The 27,696-nt window shown below is 54.1% G+C and overlaps 1 protein-coding gene across 1 annotated transcript in view; it reads right to left on the reverse strand.

The window, feature by feature from the left end:
• Window positions 1-11,020: 11,020 nt before the first annotated feature.
• pnpla6 (patatin like phospholipase domain containing 6) overlaps window positions 11,021-27,696 on the reverse strand; it is a gene marked incomplete in the record, with an annotated part of 56,090 nt that continues 39,414 nt past the window's right edge. The window contains 14 exon segments of the mRNA NM_001097275.1: window positions 11,021-11,291; window positions 11,626-11,735; window positions 12,338-12,422; window positions 12,619-12,729; window positions 13,505-13,657; window positions 13,731-13,879; window positions 14,055-14,171; window positions 16,026-16,095; window positions 16,202-16,318; window positions 16,897-17,053; window positions 21,876-21,994; window positions 22,132-22,314; window positions 26,532-26,700; window positions 27,017-27,080. Coding sequence (NP_001090744.2) covers window positions 11,208-11,291; window positions 11,626-11,735; window positions 12,338-12,422; window positions 12,619-12,729; window positions 13,505-13,657; window positions 13,731-13,879; window positions 14,055-14,171; window positions 16,026-16,095; window positions 16,202-16,318; window positions 16,897-17,053; window positions 21,876-21,994; window positions 22,132-22,314; window positions 26,532-26,700; window positions 27,017-27,080 — 1,688 coding nt within the window.

Genomic DNA, 27,696 nt, shown 5'->3' on the forward strand with positions numbered 1-27,696 from the left:
CCTTGTGCCTTTATATGGGGGGCACAGAACCCCTCAGTGACTGCTAATATCCTTATCATTTACAGTAGGGGGTACATTATCCCTTATAATACATGAGTGATAGTCAGAGTTCCCTGTATAACTCAGCCTGCAGCCTTGTGCCTTTATATGGGGGGCACAGAACCCCTCAGTGACTGCTAATATCCTTATCAATTACAGTAGGGGGTACAGTATCCCTTATAATACATACATAGGGTACCAGTGAAGCGGACCAGTACACTCTGTGCCAGGAGAGCAGATGTGGCACCGACATGCCCAGGGTAATTAGCGGCTCAGGTTGGCAGGGTGACTCGGTGCCAGTTGGATCACATACGGTTGGAGTCTGTTTACCACACGAGTTCTGTCTCTCACACGTCTAATATCTCTCCGGTTGGTGCCAGAATTATTCTCATTCCCACCTTGTTTGTGTAACTGATTTACTGGCAGCACCGAGTGAGGCCCCCGGGGGCGACTGTACAGCATCAGCAATTGGTGGCCTGCACTGAGAATCTATCCTGGCACCTACTGGGGCTCTTCTGGGCTTTTGGCCTCCCCATATGTCTTGTGTGGGTCCCTCCTGCCCTACTGTCTCCATCTTGCCCTACTGTCCCCATCTTGCCCTACTGTCCCCATCTTGTCCTACTGTCCCCATCTTGCCCTACTGTCTCCATCTTGCCCTACTGTCCCCATCTTGTCCTACTGTCCCCATCTTGCCCTACTGTCTCCATCTTGCCCTACTGTCTCCATCTTGCCCCACTGTCCCCATCTTGCCCTACTGTCCCCATCTTGTCCTACTGTCCCCATCTTGCCCTACTGTCTCCATCTTGCCCTACTGTCTCCATCTTGCCCTACTGTCTCCATCTTGCCTACTGGTCCCCATCTTGCCTACTGTCTCCATCTTGTCCTACTGTCCCCATCTTGTCCTACTGTCTCCATCTTGTCCTACTGTCTCCATCTTGTCCTACTGTCTCCATCTTGTCCTACTGTCTCCATCTTGTTCTACTGTCCCCATCTTGCCTACTGTCTCCATCTGTCCTACTGTCTCCATCTTGTCCTACTGTCTCCATCTTGTCCTACTGTCTCCATCTGTCCTACTGTCTCCATCTTTGTTCTACTGTCCCCATCTTGCCCTACTGTCTCCATCTTGTCCTACTGTCTCCATCTTGTCCTACTGTCTCCATCTTGTTCTACTGTCCCCATCTTGCCCCTACTGTCTCATCTTGCCCTACTGTCTCCCTCTTGTCCTACTGTCTCCATCTTGTCCTACTGTCTCCATCTTGTTCTACTGTCCCCATCTTGCCCTACTGTCTCCATCTTGTCCTACTGTCTCCATCTTGTTCCTACTGTCTCCCATCTTGTCCTACTGTCTCCATCTTGTTCTACTGTCCCCATCTTGCCCTACTGTCTCCATCTTGCCCTACTGTCTCCCTCTTGTCCTACTGTCTCCATCTTGTCCTACTGTCTCCATCTTGCCCCTACTGTCTCCATCTTGCCCTACTGTCTCCATCTTGCCCTACTGTCCCCATCTTGCCCTACTGTCTCCATCTTGTCCTACTGTCTCCATCTTGCTCTACTGTCCCCATTTTGCCCTACTGTCCCCATCTTGTCCTACTGTCTCCCTCTTGTCCTACTGTCTCCATCTTGTCCTACTGTCTCCATCTTGTCCTACTGTCTCCATCTTGCCCTACTGTCCCCATTTGCCCTACTGTCTCCCTCTTGCCCTACTGTCCCCATCTTGCCCTACTGTCTCCATCTTGTCCTACTGTCTCCATCTTGCCCTACTGTCCCCATTTTGCCCTACTGTCCCCATCTTGCCCTACTGTCTCCCTCTTGTCCTACTGTCTCCATCTTGTCCTACTGTCTTCATCTTGTCCTACTGTCTCCATCTTGCCCTACTGTCCCCATTTTGCCCTACTGTCTCCCTCTTGTCCTACTGTCTCCATCTTGCCCTACTGTCTCCCTCTTGTCCTACTGTCTCCATCTTGCCCTACTGTCTCCATCTTGCCCTACTGTCCCCATCTTGCCCTACTGTCCCCATTTTGCCCTACTGTCCCCATCTTGCCCTACTGTCTCCATCTTGTCCTACTGTCTCCATCTTGCCCTACTGTCTCCATCTTGCCCTACTGTCTCCATCTTGCCCTACTGTCTCCATCTTGCCCTACTGTCTCCATCTTGCCCTACTGTCCCCATCTTGCCCTACTGTCTCCATCTTGTCCTACTGTCTCCATCTTGTCCTACTGTCCCCATCTTGTCCTACTGTCCCCATCTTGCCCTACTGTCCCCATCTTGCCCTACTGTCTCCCTCTTGTCCTACTGTCTCCATCTTGTCCTACTGTCTCCATCTTGCCCTACTGTCTCCATCTTGCCCTACTGTCTCCATCTTGCCCTACTGTCTCCATCTTGTCCTACTGTCCCCATCTTGCCCCTTACAGCCCCCCAGCCCAATAAATAGTGACCACTGGGAATGCCAGGGGGGCTGTAAGGTGCCACAGACAGTCACTATTTATTGGGCTGGGGGGGCTGTTTGTGCCTCTGGGTACTGGGAATGCCAGGGGGGCTGTAAGGTGCCACAGACAGTCACTATTTATTGGGCTGGGGGGGGGGGCTGTTTGTGCCTCTGGGTACTGGGAATCCAGGGGGGCTGTAAGGTGCCACAGACAGTCACTATTTATTGGCTGGGGGGGCTGTTTGTGCCTCTGGGTACTGGAATGCAGGGGGGCTGTAAGGTGCCACAGACAGTCACTATTTATTGGCTGGGGGGGCTGTTTGTGCCTGGGTCTGGAATGCCAGGGGGGCTGTAAGGTGCTCACAGACAGTCACTATTTATTGGGCTGGGGGCTGTTTGTGCCTCTGGGTACTGGAAATGCCAGGGGGGGCTGTAAGGTGCCACAGACAGTCACTATTTATTGGGCTGGGGGGGGCTGTTTGTGCCTCTGGGTACTGGGAATGCCAGGGGGGCTGTAAGGTGCCACAGACAGTCACTATTTATTGGCTGGGGGGGCTGTTTGTGCCTCTGGGTACTGGGAATGCCGGGGGGGCTGTAAGGTGCCACAGACAGTCACTATTTATTGGGCTGGGGGGGCTGTTTGTGCCTCTGGGTACTGGGAATGCCGGGGGGCTGTAAGGTGCCACAGACAGTCACTATTTATTGGGCTGGGGGGGCTGTTTGTGCCTCTGGGTACTGGGAATGCCGGGGGGCTGTAAGGTGCCACAGACAGTCACTATTTATTGGGCTGGGGGGGGGCTGTTTGTGCCTCTGGGTACTGGGAATGCCAGGGGGGCTGTAAGGTGCCACAGACAGTCACTATTTATTGGGCTGGGGGGGCTGTTTGTGCCTCTGGGTACTGGGAATGCCGGGGGGCTGTAAGGTGCCACAGACAGTCACTATTTATTGGGCTGGGGGGGGCTGTTTTGTGCCTCTGGGTACTGGAATGCCAGGGGGGCTGTAAGGTGCCCAGACAGTCACTATTTATTGGGCTGGGGGGGGCTGTTTGTGCCTCTGGGTACTGGGAATGCCGGGGGCTGTAAGGTGCCACAGACAGTCACTATTATTGGGGCTGGGGGGGGCTGTTTGTGCCTCTGGGTACTGGGAATGCCAGGGGGGCTGTAAGGTGCCACAGACAGTCACTATTTATTGGGCTGGGGGGGGGCTGTTTGTGCCTCTGGGTACTGGAATGCCGGGGGGGCTGTAAGGTGCCACAGACAGTCACTATTTATTGGGCTGGGGGGGGGGCTGTTTGTGCCTCTGGGTACTGGGAATGCCAGGGGGGGCTGTAAGGTGCCACAGAACAGTCAACTATTTATTGGGCTGGGGGGGGGCTGTTTGTGCCTCTGGGTACTGGAATGCCGGGGGGGCTGTAAGGTGCCAACAGACAGTCACTATTTATTGGGCTGGGGGGGGCTGTTTGTGCCTCTGGGTACTGGGAATGCCGGGGGGGCTGTAAGGTGCCACAGACAGTCACTATTTATTGGGCTGGGGGGGGGCTGTTTGTGCCTCTGGGTACTGGGAATGCCAGGGGGCTGTAAGGTGCCACAGACAGTCACTATTTATTGGGGCTGGGGGGGCTGTTGTGCCTCTGGGTACTGGGAATGCCGGGGGGGCTGTTAAGGTGCCACAGACAGTCACTATTTATTGGGCTGGGGGGGGGCTGTTTGTGCCTCTGGGTACTGGGAATGCCAGGGGGGGCTGTAAGGTGCCACAGACAGTCACTATTTATTGGGCTGGGGGGGCTGTTTGTGCCTCTGGGTACTGGGAATGCCAGGGGGGGCTGTAAGGTGGCCACAGACAGTCACTATTTATTGGGCTGGGGGGGCTGTTTGTGCCTCTGGGTACTGGGAATGCCGGGGGGGGCTGTAAGGTGCCACAGACAGTCACTATTTATTGGGCTGGGGGGGCTGTTTGTGCCTCTGGGTACTGGGAATGCCGGGGGGGGCTGTAAGGTGCCACAGACAGTCACTATTTATTGGTCTGGGGGGGGGGGCTGTTTGTGCCTCTGGGTACTGGGAATGCCGGGGGGGGCAGTATGACCCCTCTGGGGGCCCATTACAATATCCTGCCATTATGTGAGCGCTGGAGCCGCCGCTTCTCCCCGGTGCCAAGTATAAAATTACATTTGTTCCTCGCCTCCCATCTTGGCACATCGCTGCGGTATCTTTGCCCAGTTGTACCCGCCTGCGCCGTGGGCCGGTGCCATCGATGCCAGGAATGTTTTAATTAACATTTATGTTGTTTCGTTCTCCCGTTCAGTTACTCCCGGCCCCTGTTGTTTGTAGCACAGACCAACCGCATGGGTGAAGCTCACAGAGCTCAGTGCAGCTTGGTGCCCGGGGGCAGAGCCAATATGGTACTTGTGCCAGCTAAAGAATCATGGGTAATGGCCATGGGTAGCACCGGCAGTGATGGTACCAGTCCCCCCCGAGATACCGACCCGTTTCTCTCCCATGATATTTATATTCCGTGGCACCAACCCGCATTATACAGGCCACGCCGGGGGCCACATCTCAAGGCTCATGAATAAGCAATGGGGCCGCTGTTTATTCACAATTCCATCTGTGGCTCCGAATAATAAACCCGGGGCCCATTAGCATCGCCGGCACAAGCGGTGACTCCATGGAACGGAACGACTCGAGCCAAAGGAGATAACGGAACCCACAGCGGCGCCCGGAACCGTGATTTATTGCCTTGTTCTGAGCAATGATAAGGATTTATTCATTGGCCAATCAGGTCACCCCTCCTGAATTACATTAAAGCGTTATCTGCCCCCCCAGGGAAAAGCAATCCCCCCCTAACTGGCCTTCAGGCTGGGCCCCCTTAGCCCATAACAAGGTTACAGATATATAGAAACATTGGGGTAACAGTCACCCCGCTATAGTTCCAGGGGTACCCAGGGCACAAATAAGCACTCACCCCAAATCCCCCCCTAACTGGCCTTCAGGCTGGGCCCCCTTAGCCCATAACAAGGTTACAGATATATAGAAACATTGGGGTAACAGTCACCCCGCTATAGTTCCAGGGGTACCCAGGGCACAAATAAGCACTCACCCCAAATCCCCCCCTAACTGACCTTCAGGCTGGGCCCCCTTAGCCCATAACAAGGTTACAGATATATAGAAACATTGGGGTAACAGTCACCCCGCTATAGTTCCAGGGGTACCCAGGGCACAAATAAGCACTCACCCCAAATCCCCCCCTAACTGGCCTTCAGGCTGGGCCCCCTTAGCCCATAACAAGGTTACAGATATATAGAAACATTGGGGTAACAGTCACCCCGCTATAGTTCCAGGGGTACCCAGGGCACAAATAAGCACTCACCCCAAATCCCCCCCTAACTGGCCTCTATACAAGAAAGGCACTGAGTGGGTTAAAGTGGAACAGAGGGAGGGACTTGCTATGAACAGATTGGCGTCTGGTTCCCACAGTACAGCGAGGCACAAATATGCATTAATTAGTACATTTATATCTCTGCACTAAATAAGGGCAGACGGGGAGCTGGGAGTTTAGGTCGGCCTGAGGCTTTGGGCAGAGAGGAGTTTGTTTGACCCGCACTGTGGGAGGAGAGGGGCCGCTGGGCTCTGATTCTCTGTACTTCCTGCTCCTGGGCTGCTCTCTTTCCCATGGTCAGGCAGGAACCCCCCCTGGGTAAGTGAATCCAATCTCCCCCAGTACTTACCCAGGTACAGAGCTCTGATTCTCTGTACTTCCTGCTCCTGGGCTGCTCTCTTTCCCATGGTCAGGCAGGAACCTCCCCCTGGGTAAGTGAATCCAATCTCCCCCCAGTACTTACCCAGGTACAGAGCTCTGATTCTCTGTACTTCCTGCTCCTGGGCTGCTCTCTTTCCCATGGTCAGGCAGGAACCCCCCCTGGGTAAGTGAATCCAATCTCCCCCCAGTACTTACCCAGGTACAGAGCTCTGATTCTCTGTACTTCCTGCTCCTGGGCTGCTCTCTTTCCCATGGTCAGACAGGAACCTCCCCCTGGGTAAGTGAATCCAATCTCCCCCCAGTACTTACCCAGGTACAGAGCTCTGATTCTCTGTACTTCCTGCTCCTGGGCTGCTCTCTTTCCCATGGTCAGACAGGAACCTCCCCCTGGGTAAGTGAATCCAATCTCCCCCCAGTACTTACCCAGGTACAGAGCTCTGATTCTCTGTACTTCCTGCTCCTGGGCTGCTCTCTTTCCCATGGTCAGACAGGGACCTCTCTTTGAATTGAATAGATTGCAATTAGCTCCTAACGAGGACAAATGCAATTAATTACAGAGATAATAATACGCAGAGGGTCTGTGACACTGAGCTGCACCTTTGAGCTAATTCCTGCGAGACAGAGAAATGAGGATTAAAGGGCAAATTAACCTTGGCTGAAAAGCAGAAAATACTCATGGAAAATGGGTTTCTGTTCCAGTACAGTAATTGCCCTTGGGGTACTGGGAGCGTTACTGGTGCAGCGGAGCATGTGACAGTTATGGGGCTCATTAACAGAACAGGAATAGAATAGGGCTCGGCTACATTGTTCCGGGAGTCAGAACCAGCAGTGCAGTGACTGTGAGACTGAGACCCCCAGCAAACTATTTAACCTGCAATTGTTAAAACTCATGGTTTGGCCTGGACAGGAGCTCTTCCTATAGCCGCAAGCAGAGATTGTACCCCCACCCCAGGACATTCTACCCCTCATCTACCCCCACATACTGGGGATCTAGACAGCATTGAGCAAATGAAGAGAGATGGGAACATCTATTATAATGGTATGACCCAGTTCTGGATGCCACTCTATAATAATGGTATGACCCAGTTCTGGATGCCACTCTATAATAATGGTATGACCCAGTTCTGGATGCCACTCTATAATAATGGTATGATCCAGTGCTAGATGCTACTTTATAATAATGGTATGATCCAGTGGTAGATACTACTCTATAATAATGGTATGGCCCAGTGCTGGATGCTACTCTATAATAATGGTATGACCCAGTGATAGATACTACTCTATAATAATGGTATTGCCCAGTGCTGGATACTACTCTATAATAAGGGTATGATCCAGTGGTAGATACTACTGTATAATAATGGTATGGCCCAGTGCTGGATGCTACTCTATAATAATGGTATGACCCAGTGATAGATACTACTCTATAATAATGGTAGTGCCCAGTGCTGGATACTACTCTATAATAATGGTATGGCCCAGTTCTGGATGCAACTCTATAATAATGGTATGACCCAGTGCTAGATGCTACTTTATAATAATGGTATTATCCAGTGGTAGATACTACTCTATAATAATGGAATGACCCAGTGCTGGATGCTACTCTATAATAATGGTATGATCCAGTGGTAGATACTACTGTATAATAATGGAATGGCCCAGTGCTGGATGCTACTCTATAATAATGGTATGATCCAGTGGTAGATGCTACTCTATAATAATGGTATGGCCCAGTGATAGATGCTACTCTATAATAATGGTATGGCCCAGTGATTGATGCTACTCTATAATAATGGTATGGCCCAGTGCTGAATGCTACTCTATAATAATGGTATGGCCCAGTGGTAGATGCTACTCTATAATAATGGTATGGCCCAGTGGTAGATGCTACTCTATAATAATGGTATGGCCCATTGGTAGATGCTACTTTATAATAATGGTATGGCCCAGTGGTAGATGCTACTCTATAATAATGGTATGGCCCAGTGGTAGATGCTACTTTATAATAATGGTATGGCCCAGTGCTGAATGCTACTCTATAATAATGGTATGGCCCAGTGGTAGATGCTACTCTATAATAATGGTATGGCCCAGTGGTAGATGCTACTCTATAATAATGGTACGACCCAGTGGTAATGCATGTTAATGAACTCAGGCAGAAATCCATCTATAAAATAAAGAGCTACAGAAAGGGGGTCATTGCTTTTTATATTTGTATAATCAAATCCCTTTAAGTAAGCAGAATGCCCCCCCCCCCCTGAAGCCTGGGGTTGGTTTCTTCCGGTAGCATGTTGTGGGGGCTTGAGATTGCCATGTAGACTGTAAGCTCTGTGTGACAGGGCCTCATAATAGCTGCACGTTCTGTAGCCCGTCCAGTTACTGCAGCCATGACCTGACCGTTACTCCCTGGGGGCCGGCTGAAGCAGAGCCCCGCCCCCGAGGAGCAAGGAGAACAACAAATCACACACAGAACTTGGTGTCAAACGCCTTTTATTGTAGAAAACCTGTTAGTACATGAGCAGTCGCCACTGTTTCCTAAATGCACCCCAAGGCAAGATGCCCCACTGGCAATAAGGTCGGGGGCAGGTAGTGGGGGCATCAGGGCCAGGCAGCAGTGGCAGCAGCAAGAAACTCAATGTTCCAGTGAAACCCGGTGCAGCAGAAGCCCCAGCAGCAATGGGAGGAGTCACTGAGCCAAAGCTTGGTGCTGATTGGGTGGAGTTGGCCGATTATGGCACAGAGGCTCATGGGAAGGGGATGATTGTCAGCCTGGGGCCCTCCAGCTTCATACTAACAAGTGAGGAGATACAGGTTCAACCTTAGTATTAAGTCCCACCAGGGAGTAGCCACGCCCCACAGACCCCCCCCCAATGCCAGGCTGCTGGGAGTCCGGCCCAGACCAGGGACATTCAAGTCACAAAACAAACAAACAAAAAAATCATAATTTTATAATAAAAATGTTAAAGCAAAAACGTATTTAACGTTACTTTGGGGATCCAGCGGGGGAGGGGAGCAGCTTACTGGGAGTTAGGGGCCCTGGGGAAGGATAAAGTGACTGGGGCCCCCCGTGCTACAGTGCCATGCTGTAATGTAGAATGTAACAAACCCACAGCATTAACCGTATAATAACCCTAATGCCCCCTTTATTGGTAGGGCCAGAGCCAGATATAGCCCCCCCCCCGGCTATGGGGTAAAAGCAGGTATCAGCGGGGCCACAGTGACTAATTCCAGTATAATCCCATAAGCAGTGTCACGCTGCACAGGTAATAACCTGATGCTAGTCTGGATTAATGGTATGGCCCAGTGCTGGATGTAACTCTATAATAATGGTATGGCCCAGTGCTGGATGTAACTCTATAATAATGGTATGGCCCAGTGCTGGATGTAACTCTATAATAATGGTATGGCCCAGTGCTGGATGTAACTCTATAATAATGGTATGGCCCAGTGCTGGATGTAACTCTATAATAATGGTATGGCCCAGTGCTGGATGTAACTCTATAATAATGGTATGGCCCAGTGCTGGATGTAACTCTATAATAATGGTATGGCCCAGTGCTGGATGTAACACTATAATAATGGTATCACCCACTGCTGGTTGCTACTCTACATTAATGGTATGGCCCAGTGCTGGATGCTACTCTATATTAATGGTATGATCCATTGATGAATGTTACTCTATATTAATGGTATGATCCATTGATGGATGCTACTCTATAGCAATGGTATGATCCATTGATGAATGTTACTCTATATTAATGGTATGATCCAGTTCTGGATGCTATTCTATATTAATTACATGATCCATTGATGAATGTTACTCTATATTAATGGTATGATCCAGTTCTGGATGCTATTCTATATTAATTACATGATCCAGTGATGAATGTTACTCTATATTAATAGCATGATCCAGTGATGGTTGTCACTTTATAATAATGGTATGACCCAGTTCTGGGTGCTACTCTATACTAATCATATGACTCAGTGCTGGATGCTACTCTGTATTAATGGTATGACCCAGTTACAAACACTGCTCTATATTAATGGTATGGTCCAGTGCTGGACAACACTCTGTAATAATGGTAGGAACCGAAGAAAGATGTACTCGATAATAATGGCATGACTAATGGCAATAATATGACCCACAGATAGATGCCACTCAATAATAAATGGTATGATCCAGTGCTGGATGCCACTTTCTAATAATGATATGGCCCAGTGGTAGATGCTACTCTATAATAATGGTATGATCCAGTGCTGGATGCCACTTTCTAATAATGATATGGCCCAGTGGTCGATGCTACTCTATAATAATGGTACGGCCCAGTGCTAGATGCTTCTTTCTAATAATGATATGGCCCAGTGGTTGATGCTACTCTATAATAATGGTACGGCCCAGTGCTGGATGCTTCTTTCTAATAATGATATGGCCCAGTGGTTGATGCTACTCTATAATAATGGTACGGCCCAGTGCTGGATGCTTCTTTATAATAATGATATGGCCCAGTGGTCGATGCTACTCTATAATAATGGTATGGCCCAGTGCTGGATGCTTCTTCATAATAATGGTATGGCCCAGTGGTCGATGCTACTCTATAATAATGGTATGGCCCAGTGCTGGATGCTTCTTCATAATAATGGTATGGCCCAGTGGTCGATGCTACTCTATAATAATGGTATGGCCCAGTGGACCAAGCATCTCCTGTATATAAGTTATCTCTTACTCTAAGCAAAGAAATGCACATTATGCTTTAAGGCTTGAATAGATTTTTGGCTCCCTCCGAACGGAACAAATACTCTGGCGTGACGCGCCCTCGCGAGCCACAGGCTTTATTGCGTCTGTACGTGGCCGGGCCACAAACCGCTACAGTCCGGAAGATCTATATCTAGAACCACACAAAGCAGAAGAACCGTTGATATAGGAGGTTCTGATGCGGGGGGACAGGTGGAGAGCCGTCTCTCGCTCTCCTAGGCAGGGGCGGGTTCAGCTGTACTCCTGGGATCGGTCCATTCCCTGCCGCCATTTTGCTGCAGGACGTTGTCTCACCCCCATTTCCCCTTCTTCATCCTACAAAATGAAATAAGGCCAAGGTTCAGCTCAGGTATCTGGTACCACATGAGGTTCGGTTTCCCTGAAACGGAGGTTGAAAGAACCTCAAGATGCTATTTTCTTTCTCATAGTGGGGCCCCCACATGGACGAGGCTGGGCAGGGGGCCCCCACATGGACGAGGCTGGGCAGGGGGCCCCCACATGGACGAGGCTGGGCAGGGGGCCCCCACATGGACGAGGCTGGGCAGGGGGCCCCCCACATGGACGAGGGTGGGCAGGGGGCCCCCCACATGGACGAGGGTGGGCAGGGGGCCCCCACATGGACGAGGCTGGGCAGGGCCCCATGACTTACACTGTCGGAGACATCGCCATTGTTCTGGGCGCTCAGGAAGTTGAGATAATCCTCCTTCTGGGAGTCGGGGATCTCTTCGTCTTCATATTCTGTCTGATAGTCGGACTCATCTGGGGAAACGAGCAGAGAGCGCGGTTATGTTGGGGGGCTCCCCTGCCTACTGTACCCCATCCCCTGCTTACAATCACCCTGTAATTAGGTGTTGCCCCTCATTACCTGCCATTCGCTCCCATTGCATCCCCATTCAATAAAAGCTGCAGTTCCACTTCTTACCACTTGACCCAACAGCCATAGGGTTGCAATGGAACAGCGCCACAAACTGATTGGTCGAAATATCCCGCTTTAATCAAGCACCTGTTATTTAATTTTTAGTTCAATATAAAGAGGAGATAAGCAACACCCCCTACTATCAGAGTTTATGGGGTCTTGAACCCAAAGCACCCACCCCCTGCCATTTGCCCCCAGTGCATCCCCATTCAATAAAAGATTAGCTGCAGTACCACTTCTCACCACTTGATCCGACAGCCATAAGGCTGCAATGGAACAGCGCCACAAACTGATTGATTCAAGTGGGATATTTCGACCAAGCACCTGTTGTTTAATTTAAGTTCAATATAAAGAGGAGATAAACAACACGCCCTACTGTCAGAGTTTATGGGGTCTTGAACCCCCCCAGGTGTAAACCTCAGTCCGGCCAACCATCTGCACTCACCGTCCACGACCGCTGTCTTCACGGGTTCGATGCGGGACACGATCTCGGCCAGGTCGGTGAAAGAGGCGTTGGGGCAGGTGTTTATCTGTGGGGGGGGGGGAGCAGCGAGAGATCAGAGATGGGGCAGAAGAACCAACACTGTTGCTACGGAGGGGCCCCCCGAGTGATGAGCAAATTGAATTATGATAAATATCCAATACCATGTAATGGGCCACAGCTTTAGTCCCGACTCACTAACCCCTCCCCCAGAAATGCCCCGCCCCCCCCCCCCCCAAACTCACATCGGAGGTTTTGGTTTTGCAGGTCTCCTGTCGGTCCCTCAGCATCTTGTCGATGACCCCACTGCGCCCCCACACGTTGAAGACGGTCTTGCCGTGCTGGTACCCCACATCCTGCGGGGGGGGGGGGAGAATCAGGAAATTAATGGATTATCCTGCATCTCTAAGCTGGGGGTGCAATGTGTACCCCCCCATTACAGACAAGGAAAAGGGGCGGTTTCCATGGTGACACCCTCGGCTGCCGTACTGACTCTTTATTAACCCCTGAAGGGCCGATACTGTACAATGTGTCACGGGGGCTCATTTGTACCAATTAGCCAATTAGCAGCGACCTTGCCGCCGGGGGCCGTGCACTGTCTGTTATGACTTACGAGCAGAATCAAGGGGTATTTCCAGGGGCAACAAGCTCCTCAGTCATAACCAATGGGTCTATTCTTGAATCAGTGGATCCCTAATTAGCCCCAAACCCCTCCCCAGAAGCCCCCCACTATCCACAGCCATTGGGGGGGGGGGGTAATTAAACAATCAATTGCCCGCAGAATTGGCTTGTCTGTCTCCCATTTGTCAGTTTAAAGGGGAGGAGTAATGGGGTTCATTAAAGGCACGTGTGGTGTCAGAAGTCACATGATAATGATCGTCCGACCTCAGTGGAGGAGAGAAGGAAGAAAAGGATTCAGTAGTGGTGGGGGGGGGGTCACATGGAACTCACTGGGGGGGCTCAGTTCCACACTGGGGTTTATGGGGGGTAATTAATAATTATGAGAGATTGAGTGAACTGTTGTTGAACTACAACTCCCTGCACCCTCTGGGAGAACAGCTGAACGGCCCCCAGGGGGCGACACCAGCCCATGGGGAGGGGGTTACACCCCATAACGACCCCGCCACTTACACAGATCTCGTCGAACTTGCCGAATTCCAGGGTGCCGTAGCGGTCGATGGGGGGGCGGATGTACTCGCAGTAGTCGTCGTTCTTGACCATCTCCAGTTGGCGTACGCAGCACACGTAGGCGAGTCGGGTCTGGATCTCCGCCATGTTCAGGACCTGTTGGGGGGGTTCAGAGTTACGCTACTGGCCAATGGGTGGTATTTGTGCCCACATCTGTGCCAACGCTCACCTTGACTCGATCGGCCAGCGGGTTCCAGCGCTTCCACAGCAGCCACCAGCCGGAGAGGGCGTCGCCATAGTTGGTAAGGTCCGTTTCATCTCTGCTGCCCACGTCGATAGCCAGAACCACTTTGGCGCCTAACGACCGAGCGACGTCAGCTGTGTGCCAGGGAGGAAAAACATATTGGGGGGTCACTCAAGTCTCGGGGGGCTCAGGACAATACTGGGGTGGGGCCAATATGGTAAAACATACCCAAATGGTGCCACCCATGATAAAGTCCCATACAGTGCCCTATGCCCAGCAATGCCCCATACCCAAGCCCTGGGGTGTTACCTGGCAGGTTGTTTATGTAGCCCCCGTCCATCAGGAGGTGCCCATCCTTGGGGTCACAGAGTGGAGGCATGTACCCCGATAGGGACATACTGGCACGTACGTACCTCCATAGGCAGCCTGGGGGGAGCAACGGAAAGAGGGGAGATATTATAGGGTGGCAGTGCCCTCGGCATGTAGGGGCACAGGGAAGCCATTAGTGCAGATTGGTACCCTGGCTGTTCCTGCCTGAATGTGATGGGAGAGCGGAATATTTATATATATGCCAGGAAAGGTCAGAGCGTGGGAGATAAACCTTTATATCTGTCAGATACAGGAATCATGGGGGGGCAGGACTGCTGCTTACAATGGGGGGATCAGATAGGATCTGTGCCACTGTGACAGAATGCTCTGTTATACAGATAGCTAGAATCTCAGCCATAAAGCAGGGCAGGACTGCTGCTTACAATGGGGGGATCAGATAGGATCTGTGCCACTGTGACAGAATGCTCTGTTATACAGATAGCTAGAATCTCAGCCATAAAGCAGGGCAGGACTGCTGCTTACAATGGGGGGGGATAGGATCTGTGCCACTGTGACAGAATGCTCTGTTATACAGATAGCTAGAATCTCAGCCATAAAGCAGGGCAGGACTGCTGCTTACAATGGGGGGGTCAGATAGGATCTGTGCCACTGTGACAGAATGCTCTGTTATACAGATAGCTAGAATCTCAGCCATAAAGCAGGGCAGGACTGCTGCTTACAATGGGGGATCAGATAGGATCTGTGCCACTGTGACAGAATGCTCTGTTATACAGATAGCTAGAATCTCAGCCATAAAGCAGGGCAGGACTGCTGCTTACAATGGGGGGATCAGATAGGATCTGTGCCACTGTGACAGAATGCTCTGTTATACAGATAGCTAGAATCTCAGCCATAAAGCAGGGCAGGACTGCTGCTTACAATGGGGGGGATCAGATAGGATCTGTGCCACTGTGACAGAATGCTCTGTTATACAGATAGCTAGAATCTCAGCCATAAAGCAGGGCAGGACTGCTGCTTACAATGGGGGGATAGGATCTGTGCCACTGTGACAGAATGCTCTGTTATACAGATAGCTAGAATCTCAGCCATAAAGCAGGACAGGACTGCTGCTTACAATGGGGGGATCAGATAGGATCTGTGCCACTGTGACAGAATGCTCTGTTATACAGATAGCTAGAATCTCAGCCATAAAGCAGGGCAGGACTGCTGCTTACAATGGGGGATCAGATAGGATCTGTGCCACTGTGACAGAATGCTCTGTTATACAGATAGCTAGAATCTCAGCCATAAAGCAGGGCAGGACTGCTGCTTACAATGGGGGGATCAGATAGGATCTGTGCCACTGTGACAGAATGCTCTGTTATACAGATAGCTAGAATCTCAGCCATAAAGCAGGGCAGGACTGCTGCTTACAATGGGGGGGATAGGATCTGTGCCACTGTGACAGAATGCTCTGTTATACAGATAGCTAGAATCTCAGCCATAAAGCAGGGCAGGACTGCTGCTTACAATGGGGGGATCAGATAGGATCTGTGCCACTGTGACAGAATGCTCTGTTATACAGATAGCTAGAATCTCAGCCATAAAGCAGGGCAGGACTGCTGCTTACAATGGGGGGGGGGGGGGGGGGTCAGATAGGATCTGTGACACACTGTGTGAGGCAGATTAGGGTTGGTGCTTCCCAGTGCAGCACATAATGGAGGGGGAGCTGCCCGGCGTGACTAACTGACAGACCCATTAGGGCAGCCTCGGAGCGGGAGACATGGATTATTAATGGGATCCGGACTCCAATGAGTCACAACCCCCCCCAGCTCCAACTGAAATAACATTTCTGCTATTGGCCAATGGGAAAAGCCACTCGCTTCCTCAGCAGCATCTATCCGACTTGTTTACCATCTCTGCACTGCTGGTTCCGACTCCTGAAACAATGTAGCTGGGGGGGGAACCTACCGTCGGTGTGAATGCGCATGGCCGAAGCGGTGATGTCAGTGGTGATGTTAAAATACGGAATCCATAGATCCTACCGGGGGGTGGGGGGCAAAAAAGAGAAGAGAAAGACACCGCGTGATTGGCTGAGTTTGGGAAAGCCGAGGGGCGGGGTGAGGGGCGGGGCCAGTTCTACTCACCTCTATCTGTTTGTCCTTGAAGATGCTGCTGATGCTCTTGTTGAAGGCCGCACCGGAAAACATGGAGGTGGTCGGGTACGTCAGATCTAGAACCTTCTTCCATACTGAAGTCATGTCCTGGGGGGGGGGTAAAACAGAGGGAATTAGCCCCCCCTGTGTTTTCAGCTGCTTATTGGTGCCCCTAGCAATAGTGCAGATTCAGTCTTGCCCAGCAGAGCCATTGTTGCTTCTCTCTCTCTCTCTCTCATCTCCACAACTACATGACAGGGGGTGGGCTCTGTGCTCTATAGCCCCCGCCCCCCCAGGTAGGAAAAAAAAAATCAGCGTCGGTGGCTGAAATGACTGCTGATGTTGGTTGCCAGGGGTCGCCACCCCTAACAACTAGGAAGGTAGGAAATAAAGACCAACTGCAAACAGTCACGGTGCTGCTGATTAGACCGTGCGTGCACATAATAAATTCCCATGTTCGTTAATGGGGTCAGGAACTCATTAGCGGGGTGTAATCAGTCGGCGGTTTCTCGAGGTGACATGTGACTAGCGCCAGGGGGGGCAGTAAGTGAATCCTGCTCTGGAATCTATTGGCCCAATTACTGCTCAGGCGCTGCAATAGGCCACGGATACGGCGGGACTAGGGCAGGAGTGGCCCCCCTGAAAGGGTTAATTGGGAGGGGTAACATTACTTTAATTGCCCTCACCATGCACCACTCCCGCGCCCGGATCTTCATGCGGTTGAAGCTGCGCTCCTCGGCGTACAGGGCCCCCATGAAGGCTCCGATGGACGTGCCCCCCACCAGGTCGATGGGGATCCCCGACTCGATGAGCGCCTTGATGATGCCGACCTGGGAGCAGCCCCTGAAAAGAAGCACAAACACAAGGGGTTAATAGGAATCGACTTGCCCCGGGGGGGCAAACGTGCCATAAAGCAAGGCAGGGCTGCTGTGCCACTCAGGTGTCTGCGATTATTATCTCCCGGGTATTTTCGGCTCTGGGTGATTATAATTTGTCAGGCTGATCCCTCATTTTCATTCATTTCCTTAGGGAGAAGTCGTTAGGGAGAAGTCGTTAGGGAGAAGTCGTTAGGGAGAAGTCGTTAGGCAGGAGCCAAAAGTCTGCCGAGACCAACTCCCTGCGCCGACTCCCTGCACCGACTCCCTGCACCGACTCCCTGCACCGACTCCCTGCACCGACTCCCTGCACCGACTCCCTGCACCCTGCGCCGACTCCCCGTACAGCTGTGCATGGATACGGGCAATATACAGGACCACACAGTGTTGGGCCCCCGAGGGGAGGGGGAAATACTTTGCTGAATACAATAAAAGCCAGACTCCGAGCCCTGTATCATCAAATTCCACTCCCACATACCAGGGGGCGCCCCCTAAGCTCTAAACTGCCCCATAGCAACAGCCCTGTGTGTGCCATTCTCCTTTTTCTCCTGCCCCGGCCCTCCCTTCTACTCCCCCTGATCCTGCCCCGGCCCTCCCTTCTACTCCCCCTGATCCTGCCCCGGCCCTCCCTTCTACTCCCCCTGATACTGCCCCGGCCCTCCCTTCTACTCCCCCTGATCCTGCCCCGGCCCTCCCTTCTACTCCCCCTGATCCTGCCCCGGCCCTCCCTTCTACTCCCCCTGATCCTGCCCCGGCCCTCCCTTCTACTCCCCCTGATCCTGCCCCGGCCCTCCCTTCTACTCCCCCTGATCCTGCCCCGGCCCTCCCTTCTACTCCCCCTGATCCTGCCCCGGCCCTCCCTTCTACTCCCCGATCCTGCCCCGGCCCTCCCTTCTACTCCCCCCTGATACTGCCCCGGCCCTCCCTTCTACTCCCCCTGATCCTGCCCCGGCCCTCCCTTCTACTCCCCGATCCTGCCCGGCCCTCCCTTCTACTCCCCCTGATACTGCCCCGGCCCTCCCTTCTACTCCCCCTGATCCTGCCCCGGCCCTCCCTTCTACTCCCCCTGATCCTGCCCCGGCCCTCCCTTCTACTCCCCCTGATCCTGCCCCGGCCCTCCCTTCTACTCCCCCTGATCCTGCCCCGGCCCTCCCTTCTACTCCCCCTGATCCTGCCCCGGCCCTCCCTTCTACTCCCCCTGATCCTGCCCCGGCCCTCCCTTCTACTCCCCCTGATCCTGCCCCGGCCCTCCCTTCTACTCCCCGATCCTGCCCCGGCCCTCCCTTCTACTCCCCCTGATACTGCCCCGGCCCTCCCTTCTACTCCCCCTGATCCTGCCCCGGCCCTCCCTTCTACTCCCCCTGATCCTGCCCCGGCCCTCCCTTCTACTCCCCCTGATACTGCCCCGGCCCTCCCTTCCATTTGCCCTGATCCTGCCCCGGCCCTCCCTTCTACTCCCCCTGATCCTGCCCCGGCCCTCCTTCCACTTGCCCTGATCCTGCCCCGGCCCTCCCTTCCACTTGCCCTGATCCTGCCCTCCCTTCCACTTGCCCTGATCCTGCCCTCCCTTCCACTTGCCCTGATCCCGCCCTCCCTTCCACTTGCCCTGATTCTGCCCCGGCCCTCCCTTTTACTCCCCCTGATCCTGCCCCGGCCCTCCCTTCTACTCCCCCTGATCCTGCCCCGGCCCTCCCTTCCACTTGCCCTGATTCTGCCCCGGCCCTCCCTTCTACTCCCCCTGATCCTGCCCCGGCCCTCCCTTCTACTCCCCCTGATACTGCCCTGGCCCTCCCTTCCACTCCCCTGATCCTGCCCCGGCCCTCCCTTCCACTTGCCCTGATTCTGCCCCGGCCCTCCCTTCTACTCCCCCTGATCCTGCCCCGGCCCTCCCTTCTACTCCCCCTGATCCTGCCCCGGCCCTCCCTTCTACTCCCCCTGATCCTGCCCCGGCCCTCCCTTCTACTCCCCCTGATCCTGCCCCGGCCCTCCCTTCTACTCCCCCTGATCCTGCCCCGGCCCTCCCTTCTACTCCCCCTGATCCTGCCCCGGCCCTCCCTTCTACTCCCCCTGATCCTGCCCCGGCCCTCCCTTCCACTCGCCCTGATCCTGCCCCGGCCCTCCCTTCCACTCGCCCTGATCCTGCCCCGGCCCTCCCTTCTACTCCACTTGCCCTGATCTTGCCCCCCCTTACGCTCCCCCTGATCCTGCCCCGGCCCTCCCTTTCGCACCCCCTCCCCTCACAGCTTCTATGCCGAATGACAGAATGTTTTCCATCCCTCACTCCCAGCCCTACTCACTATAAGTGCCCTGTGCCCCGGGGATGTGAGTCAGGCGCGGGTCAGACAGCAGCTGTCACAGCCTGAGGGCCCCAGGGACTGAACGCACGGCCGGGGCCCGTCATTATCCTCCATCCCACAAGCCACTATACCTGCCCTTATTTCAACAGCTCATTCGCTTTACTTCCCCTTTAACAGCAGAGGAAAGTGACCCGGGAACCCTAACGGAGATGCAATGAAACCATAGGAGCACCATCCCCAAACTGGTACCCAAAGGGTTAATAGCCCAGCAAGTCAGAATAGGGCTACCCGACTGGGGCTGATACAGAGAGGGGAATAGATACAGGGAACGGCCTCCCAGTAGGGGCGGTGGGACTGATACAGAGAGGGGAATAGATACAGGGAACGGCCTCCCAGTAGGGGCGGTGGGACTGATACAGAGAGGGGAATAGATACAGGGAACGGCCTCCCAGTAGGGGCGATGGGACTGATACAGAGAGGGGAATAGATACAGGGAACGGCCTCCCAGTAGGGGCGGTGGGACTGATACAGAGAGGGGGGTAGATACAGGGAACGGCCTCCCAGTAGGGGCGGTGGGACTGATACAGAGAGGGGGGTAGATACAGGGAACGGCCTCCCAGTCGGGGCGGTGGGACTGATACAGAGAGGGGACAGATACAGGGAACGGCCTCCCAGTAGGGGCGGTGGGACTGATACAGAGAGGGGGACAGATACAGGGAACGGCCTCCCAGTAGGGGCGGTGGGACTGATACAGAGAGGGGGACAGATACAGGGAACGGCCTCCCAGTAGGGGCGGTGGGACTGATACAGAGAGGGGGGTAGATACAGGGAACGGCCTCCCAGTAGGGGCGGTGGGACTGATACAGAGAGGTGGATAGATACAGGGAACGGCCTCCCAGTAGGGGTGGTGGGACTGATACAGAGAGGGGGGTAGATACAGGTAACGGCCTCCCAGTAGGGGCGGTGGGACTGATACAGAGAGGGGGACAGATACAGGGAATGGCCTCCCAGTAGGGGCGGTGGGACTGATACAGAGAGGGGGGTAGATACAGGGAACGGCCTCCCAGTAGGGGCGGTGGGACTGATACAGAGAGGGGGACAGATACAGGGAACGGCCTCCCAGTAGGGGCGGTGGGACTGATACAGAGAGGGGGGTAGATACAGGGAACGGCCTCCCAGTAGGGGCGGTGGGACTGATACAGAGAGGGGGACAGATACAGGGAATGGCCTCCCAGTAGGGGCGGTGGGACTGATACAGAGAGGGGGACAGATACAGGGAATGGCCTCCCAGTAGGGGCGGTGGGACTGATACAGAGAGGGGGGTAGATACAGGTAACGGCCTCCCAGTAGGGGCGGTGGGACTGATACAGAGAGGGGGACAGATACAGGGAATGGCCTCCCAGTAGGGGCGGTGGGACTGATACAGAGAGGGGGGTAGATACAGGGAACGGCCTCCCAGTAGGGGCGGTGGGACTGATACAGAGAGGGGATAGATACAGGGAACGGCCTCTCAGTAGGGGCGGTGGGACTGATACAGAGGGGGGGGTAGATACAGGGAACGGCCTCCCAGTAGGGGCGGTGGGACTGATACAGAGAGGGGGGTAGATACAGGGAACGGCCTCCCAGTAGGGGCGGTGGGACTGATACAGAGAGGGGGATAGATACAGGGAACGGCCTCCCAGTAGGGGCGGTGGGACTGATACAGAGAGGGGGGTAGATACAGGGAACGGCCTCCCAGTAGGGGCGGTGGGACTGATACAGAGAGGGGCAGAGGCATCAGATGCCCCAGCCGGGGGTGCCAGTATGGGGAATGGGATGACGGCTACACCGGTTGCACAGTGCGTGCAGCTGGCAGTCAGACAGAGGGAATATGGCAGCGCCAGCCTGTTAGATAATCCTAAGTGCCCCTTTGGGGGGAAAGCGATTGTGCAGGATATAAATGGGTTTCTGTGCGGCTGCTTAATGTGGCCCCGGGGTACAGGCACCGCGGGACTCTGTCCTCTGTCATCGCAGCAAGCGAGGATCCTAATTGGCTCGTTATCTCAAGGGCAAGTAAGGAGGAGTCATCTCTCTCCTACAAACGGAAGCTTTTCTCTCCGACACCCCCCCCCCCCCCATCTAACCCAGCACAGCCCCCCCCAGATCTCAGTGAGGCCCAACAGTGGTTCCGAGTCCAATATCTCTCTGCTCAGAGCCTTGGGTTACTGGCAATGGGTTAAAGCCACAGCTCAGGATCCCAGTGCTCAACCCATCAGGGGTTAAATCAACATTTAACCCCAAACTGCCAGGTCCAACTGCCCCCTCCTGCCCACGGAGAATCAGAGGGGCAGTACTGATCCGATAATCTCCAGAAGAAAGAATGACTGATGGGGGGGGGGGGGGTGGATTTATCTGCCCTGAGGTCAATTTAACCCCTTCAGCTGGGAGGTTGCTGGGAGCTGGGCCCAAACCCCAGGTTCCCTTTACCCCCCCTAGTTTTATTTGCCCCCATACCTGGCTCCTCCTCCTCCCAAGATTAAGGCGATGGCGTTGCCGGTCAGCACGCGAGCGAGGCGGGAGAAGTCACAGTGGCGGTCCGGGGGCTTCTGGGAAACCCGTTCGTACATCTCGATCTGCATAGAAAAGGGGAGGGGCATCAGTATCCTGAATCCACCCCCCTGGCAGTGCCCTCCATGTACTGCTGGGTCAGGCACAGAACCTAGGGGGGTTATAAAGCTTAGAAGGACCACTCTCTGGGTGGGGGGCTTACCAGCTTGGGCAGGCTCCTCTTGGAGAAAACCCGATGGGGGCAGCTGAGGTGTAAGTGCCCCGAGCACCAGCTTCTCATGTTCAGCCACTCGACTGTGCGGGACGGAGGGGGTCCGTCTTCCTTATGGAGCAGAACCAGTTGCTTCTGGGCCCGGACGGCCGTGTTCTCCAACATCTTCTCCAGCTGCAAAGTACAAGTGTGTGTCCTCAGTATCCGTACCGGTGCCAGGGTACCTACCCATATACAGGGTGCGCCCTCAGTACCGGTGCCAGGGTACCTACCCATATACAGGGGGAGCCCTCAGTACCGGTGCCAGGGTACCTACCCATACGCAGGGGGAGCCCTCAGTACCGGTGCCAGGGTACCTACCCATACGCAGGGGGAGCCCTCAGTACCGGTGCCAGGGTACCTACCCATATACAGGGGGAGCCCTCAGTATCGGTGCCAGGGTACCTACCCATATACAGGGGGAAGCCCTCAGTATCGGTGCCAGGGTACCTACCCATACGCAGGGGGAGCCTCAGTACCGAGTGCCAGGGGTACCTACCCATATACAGGGGGGAGCCCTCAGTACCGGTGCCAGGGTACCTACCCATATACAGGGGGCACCCTCAAGTACCGGTGCCAGGGTACCTACCCATACGCAGGGGGCGCCCTCAGTACCGGTGCCAGGGTACCTACCCATACGCAGGGGAGCCCTCAGTATCGGTGCCAGGGGTACCTACCCATATACAGGGGCACCCTCAGTACCGGTGCCGGGTACCTACCCATATACAGGGGAGCCCTCAGTACCGGTGCCAGGGTACCTACCCATATACAGGGGAGCCCTCCAGTACCGGCCGGTGCCAGGGTACCTACCCATATACAGGGGGAGCCCTCAGTACCGGTGCCAGGGTACCTACCCATATACAGGGGGAGCCCTCAGTACCGGTGCCAGGGTACCTACCCATATACAGGGGGAGCCCTCAGTACCGGTGCCAGGGTACCTACCCATACGCAGGGGGAGCCCTCAGTACCGGTGCCAGGGTACCTACCCATATACAGGGGGTGCCCTCAGTACCGGTGCCAGGGTACCTACCCATATACAGGGGCACCCTCAGTACCGGTGCCAGGGTACCTACCCATATACAGGGGGCACCCTCAGTACCGGTGCCAGGGTACCTACCCATATACAGGGGGCACCCTCAGTACCGGTGCCAGGGTACCTACCCATATACAGGGAGCACCCTCAGTACCGGTGCCAGGGTACCTACCCATATACAGGGGGCATCCTCAGTACCGGTGCCAGGGTACCCACCTATATACAGGGGCGCCCTCAGTACCGGTGCCAGGGTACCTACCCATATACAGGGGGCACCCTCAGTACCGGTGCCAGGGTACCTACCCATATACAGGGGGCACCCTCAGTACCGGTGCCAGGGTACCTACCCATATACAGGGGGCACCCTCAGTACCGGTGCCAGGGTACCTACCCATATACAGGGGGCACCCTCAGTACCGGTGCCAGGGTACCTACCCATATACAGGGGGCACCCTCAGTACCGGTGCCAGGGTACCTACCCATATACAGGGGGCACCCTCAGTACCGGTGCCAGGGTACTACCCATATACAGGGGGCACCCTCAGTACCGGTGCCAGGGTACCTACCCATATACAGGGAGCACCCTCAGTACCGGTGCCAGGGTACCTACCCATATACAGGGGGCATCCTCAGTACCGGTGCCAGGGTACCCACCTATATACAGGGGCGCCCTCAGTACCGGTGCCAGGGTACCTACCCATATACAGGGAGCACCCTCAGTACCGGTGCCAGGGTACCTACCCATATACAGGGAGCGCCCTCAGTACCGGTGCCAGGGTACCTACCCATACGCAGGGCGAGCCCTCAGTACCGGTGCCAGGGTACCTACCCATACGCAGGGGAAGCCCTCAGTACCGGTGCCAGGGTACCTACCCATACGCAGGGGAAGCCCTCAGTACCGGTGCCAGGGTACCTACCCATATACAGGGTGCGCCCTCAGTAGCGGTGCCAGGGTACCTACCCATACGCAGGGGGAGCCCTCAGTAGCGGTGCCAGGGTACCTACCCATATACAGGGGGCGCCCTCAGTACCGGTGCCAGGGTACCTACCCATATACAGGGGGCACCCTCAGTACCGGTGCCAGGGTACCTACCCATATACAGGGGTGCCCTCAGTACCGGTGCCAGGGTACCTACCTATATACAGGGGGCACCCTCAGTACCGGTGCCAGGGTACCTACCTATATACAGGGGGCGCCCTCATTAGCGGTGCCAGGGTACCTACCTATATACAGGGGGTACCCACAGTACAGCAATTTAAAGGGGAAGTTTACCTTTAGAATTAGTAGTAAAGCATTTAGTTTAATGTTTATTCGCTTCCTCATCACCATTTCTGTGCCAAATAAGCCCCAGCTCTATGATACAGGCCGCGTGCCCACGAGCCCCCTGTTTGTCCTGAGATAAACTCATGGAGCAGCTGTCACCGGAGAGACTCATTAGATGGAGCGTCGCTGGGAAATAGATGGTGTGGGAAGGGAAAGCTGCTGCCTGCTCCCTGCGGGGCTGCCGCACACACCGCTATCAATCAGCAGAGGGGTTGATGGTAGGAACAGGGCTTGAAAGGTCCCAGGCTGGAGGAGGGAGCTGGGAGTCTAAGTAGCAACTCCCTGTAGGTGCCAAGTGCTTATATATATGAGCTGCACTGTCCTGCCCTGCTTTATGGCTGAGATTCTAGCTATCTGTATAACAGAGCATTCTGTCACAGTGGCACAGATCCTATCTGATCCCCCCATTGTAAGCAGCAGTCCTGCCCTGCTTTATGGCTGAGATTCTAGCTATCTGTATAACAGAGCATTCTGTCACAGTGGCACAGATCCTATCTGATCCCCCCATTGTAAGCAGCAGTCCTGCCCTGCTTTATGGCTGAGATTCTAGCTATCTGTATAACAGAGCATTCTGTCACAGTGGCACAGATCCTATCTGATCCCCCCATTGTAAGCAGCAGTCCTGCCCTGCTTTATGGCTGAGATTCTAGCTATCTGTATAACAGAGCATTCTGTCACAGTGGCACAGATCCTATCTGATCCCCCCCCCATTGTAAGCAGCAGTCCTGCCCTGCTTTATGGCTGAGATTCTAGCTATCTGTATAACAGAGCATTCTGTCACAGTGGCACAGATCCTATCTGATCCCCCCATTGTAAGCAGCAGTCCTGCCCTGCTTTATGGCTGAGATTCTAGCTATCTGTATAACAGAGCATTCTGTCACAGTGGCACAGATCCTATCTGATCCCCCCATTGTAAGCAGCAGTCCTGCCCTGCTTTATGGCTGAGATTCTAGCTATCTGTATAACAGAGCATTCTGTCACAGTGGCACAGATCCTATCTGATCCCCCCCCATTGTAAGCAGCAGTCCTACCCTGCTTTATGGCTGAGATTCTAGCTATCTGTATAACAGCATTCTGTCACAGTGGCACAGATCCTATCTGATCCCCCCATTGTAAGCAGCAGTCCTGCCCTGCTTTATGGCTGAGATTCTAGCTATCTGTATAACAGAGCATTCTGTCACAGTGGCACAGATCCTATCTGATCCCCCCATTGTAAGCAGCAGTCCTGCCCTGCTTTATGGCTGAGATTCTAGCTATCTGTATAACAGAGCATTCTGTCACAGTGGCACAGATCCTATCTGATCCCCCCATTGTAAGCAGCAGTCCTGCCCTGCTTTATGGCTGAGATTCTAGCTATCTGTATAACAGAGCATTCTGTCACAGTGGCACAGATCCTATCCGATCCCCCCATTGTAAGCAGCAGTCCTGCCCTGCTTTATGGCTGAGATTCTAGCTATCTGTATAACAGAGCATTCTGTCACAGTGGCACAGATCCTATCCCCCCATTGTAAGCAGCAGTCCTGCCCTGCTTTATGGCTGAGATTCTAGCTATCTGTATAACAGAGCATTCTGTCACAGTGGCACAGATCCTATCTGATCCCCCCATTGTAAGCAGCAGTCCTGCCCTGCTTTATGGCTGAGATTCTAGCTATCTGTATAACAGAGCATTCTGTCACAGTGGCACAGATCCTATCTGATCCCCCCATTGTAAGCAGCAGTCCTGCCCTGCTTTATGGCTGAGATTCTAGCTATCTGTATAACAGAGCATTCTGTCACAGTGGCACAGATCCTATCCCCCCATTGTAAGCAGCAGTCCTGCCCTGCTTTATGGCTGAGATTCTAGCTATCTGTATAACAGAGCATTCTGTCACAGTGGCACAGATCCTATCTGATCCCCCCATTGTAAGCAGCAGTCCTGCCCTGCTTTATGGCTGAGATTCTAGCTATCTGTATAACAGAGCATTCTGTCACAGCGGTACCAGTGCTGCCCCTCACCTCTCCGACGGTGGGCTCCTGTTCCCCCAGCCCCACTATCAGGATGCAGTCGGCCTGCCGGATACAGCGCTGGGTCCATGGCGTCAGGCAATAATCCGACTGATACAGAACAATTCGGTGAATGTCCTCCTGTTGCCCCAACCAGCTGGACAGTCTGTACTCATGGACACTGTGCAAGAGATTGGGGGGATAATAAGGGAAATGTACAGAAATGGGTCAGAACCGAAGGCTGAGAGAATGATCAGGGCCCATACAGGAGATACGTATTTCTAGAAGGTTCTGGTACATAGTGGGTTAATCAAAGTGACTCAGGGCCAGTCAATACTATGTGGGGGGGGGGCGGGGAGATCCACAATCCAATACACTTAATTGAATCTCTGTAGCTGGGGGGGGGCCAACCTACTGACGGTCAGAATTCCCAGATGTCATCGGCACTGCCTACAGGGTTAATGGCATCGCCATGTGACCAGTGAGCCGGGACCTACCTGTCCAGAGCGGCGGAGCCCAGGCGCTGCTTGATATTGTCGCTGGTGAGCAGCAGGGTGGGGCCTGCAGGGAGAAAGGGTCAGAGGTCAGGTTGGCCGAGGATGCTGGGAGGCAGATTAGCAGAGTGGTTTTTCTACCTATACTGATGGCAACTGGTGCTTGTACCTATACTGGCCTATCATGGCCGCCCCATTGGCCCCCTTACTAGCCAGAGCCCCTGTAACAAAGGAGGTGCTTAGGCCAGTATAGGTACATCATGGCCGCCCCACTGGCCCCCTCACTAGCCAGAACCCCTGCAATAAAGGAGGCGCTTCTACCTATACTGGCCTATCATGGCCGCCCCACTTACCCCCCCACTAGCTGAAGCCCCTTTACCTATACTGGCCTATCATGGCCGCCCCATTGGCCCCTCACTAGCCAGAGCCCCTGTAATAAAGGAGGCGCTTGTACCTATACTGGCCTATCATGGCCGCCCCATTGGCCCCTCACTAGCCAGAGCCCCTGTAATAAAGGAGGTGCTTGTACCTATACTGGCCTATCATGGCCGCCCCATTGGCCCCCTCACTAGCCAGAGCCCCTGTAATAAAGGAGGTGCTTGTACCTATACTGGCCTATCATGGCTGCCCCATTGGCCCCCTCACTAGCCAGAGCCCCTGTAATAAAGGAGGCGCTTGTACCT

This window comes from Xenopus tropicalis, chromosome 8 (assembly GCF_000004195.4).
Source record: "Xenopus tropicalis strain Nigerian chromosome 8, UCB_Xtro_10.0, whole genome shotgun sequence".
In the NCBI taxonomy this organism is placed as follows: Eukaryota; Metazoa; Chordata; class Amphibia; order Anura; family Pipidae; genus Xenopus; species Xenopus tropicalis.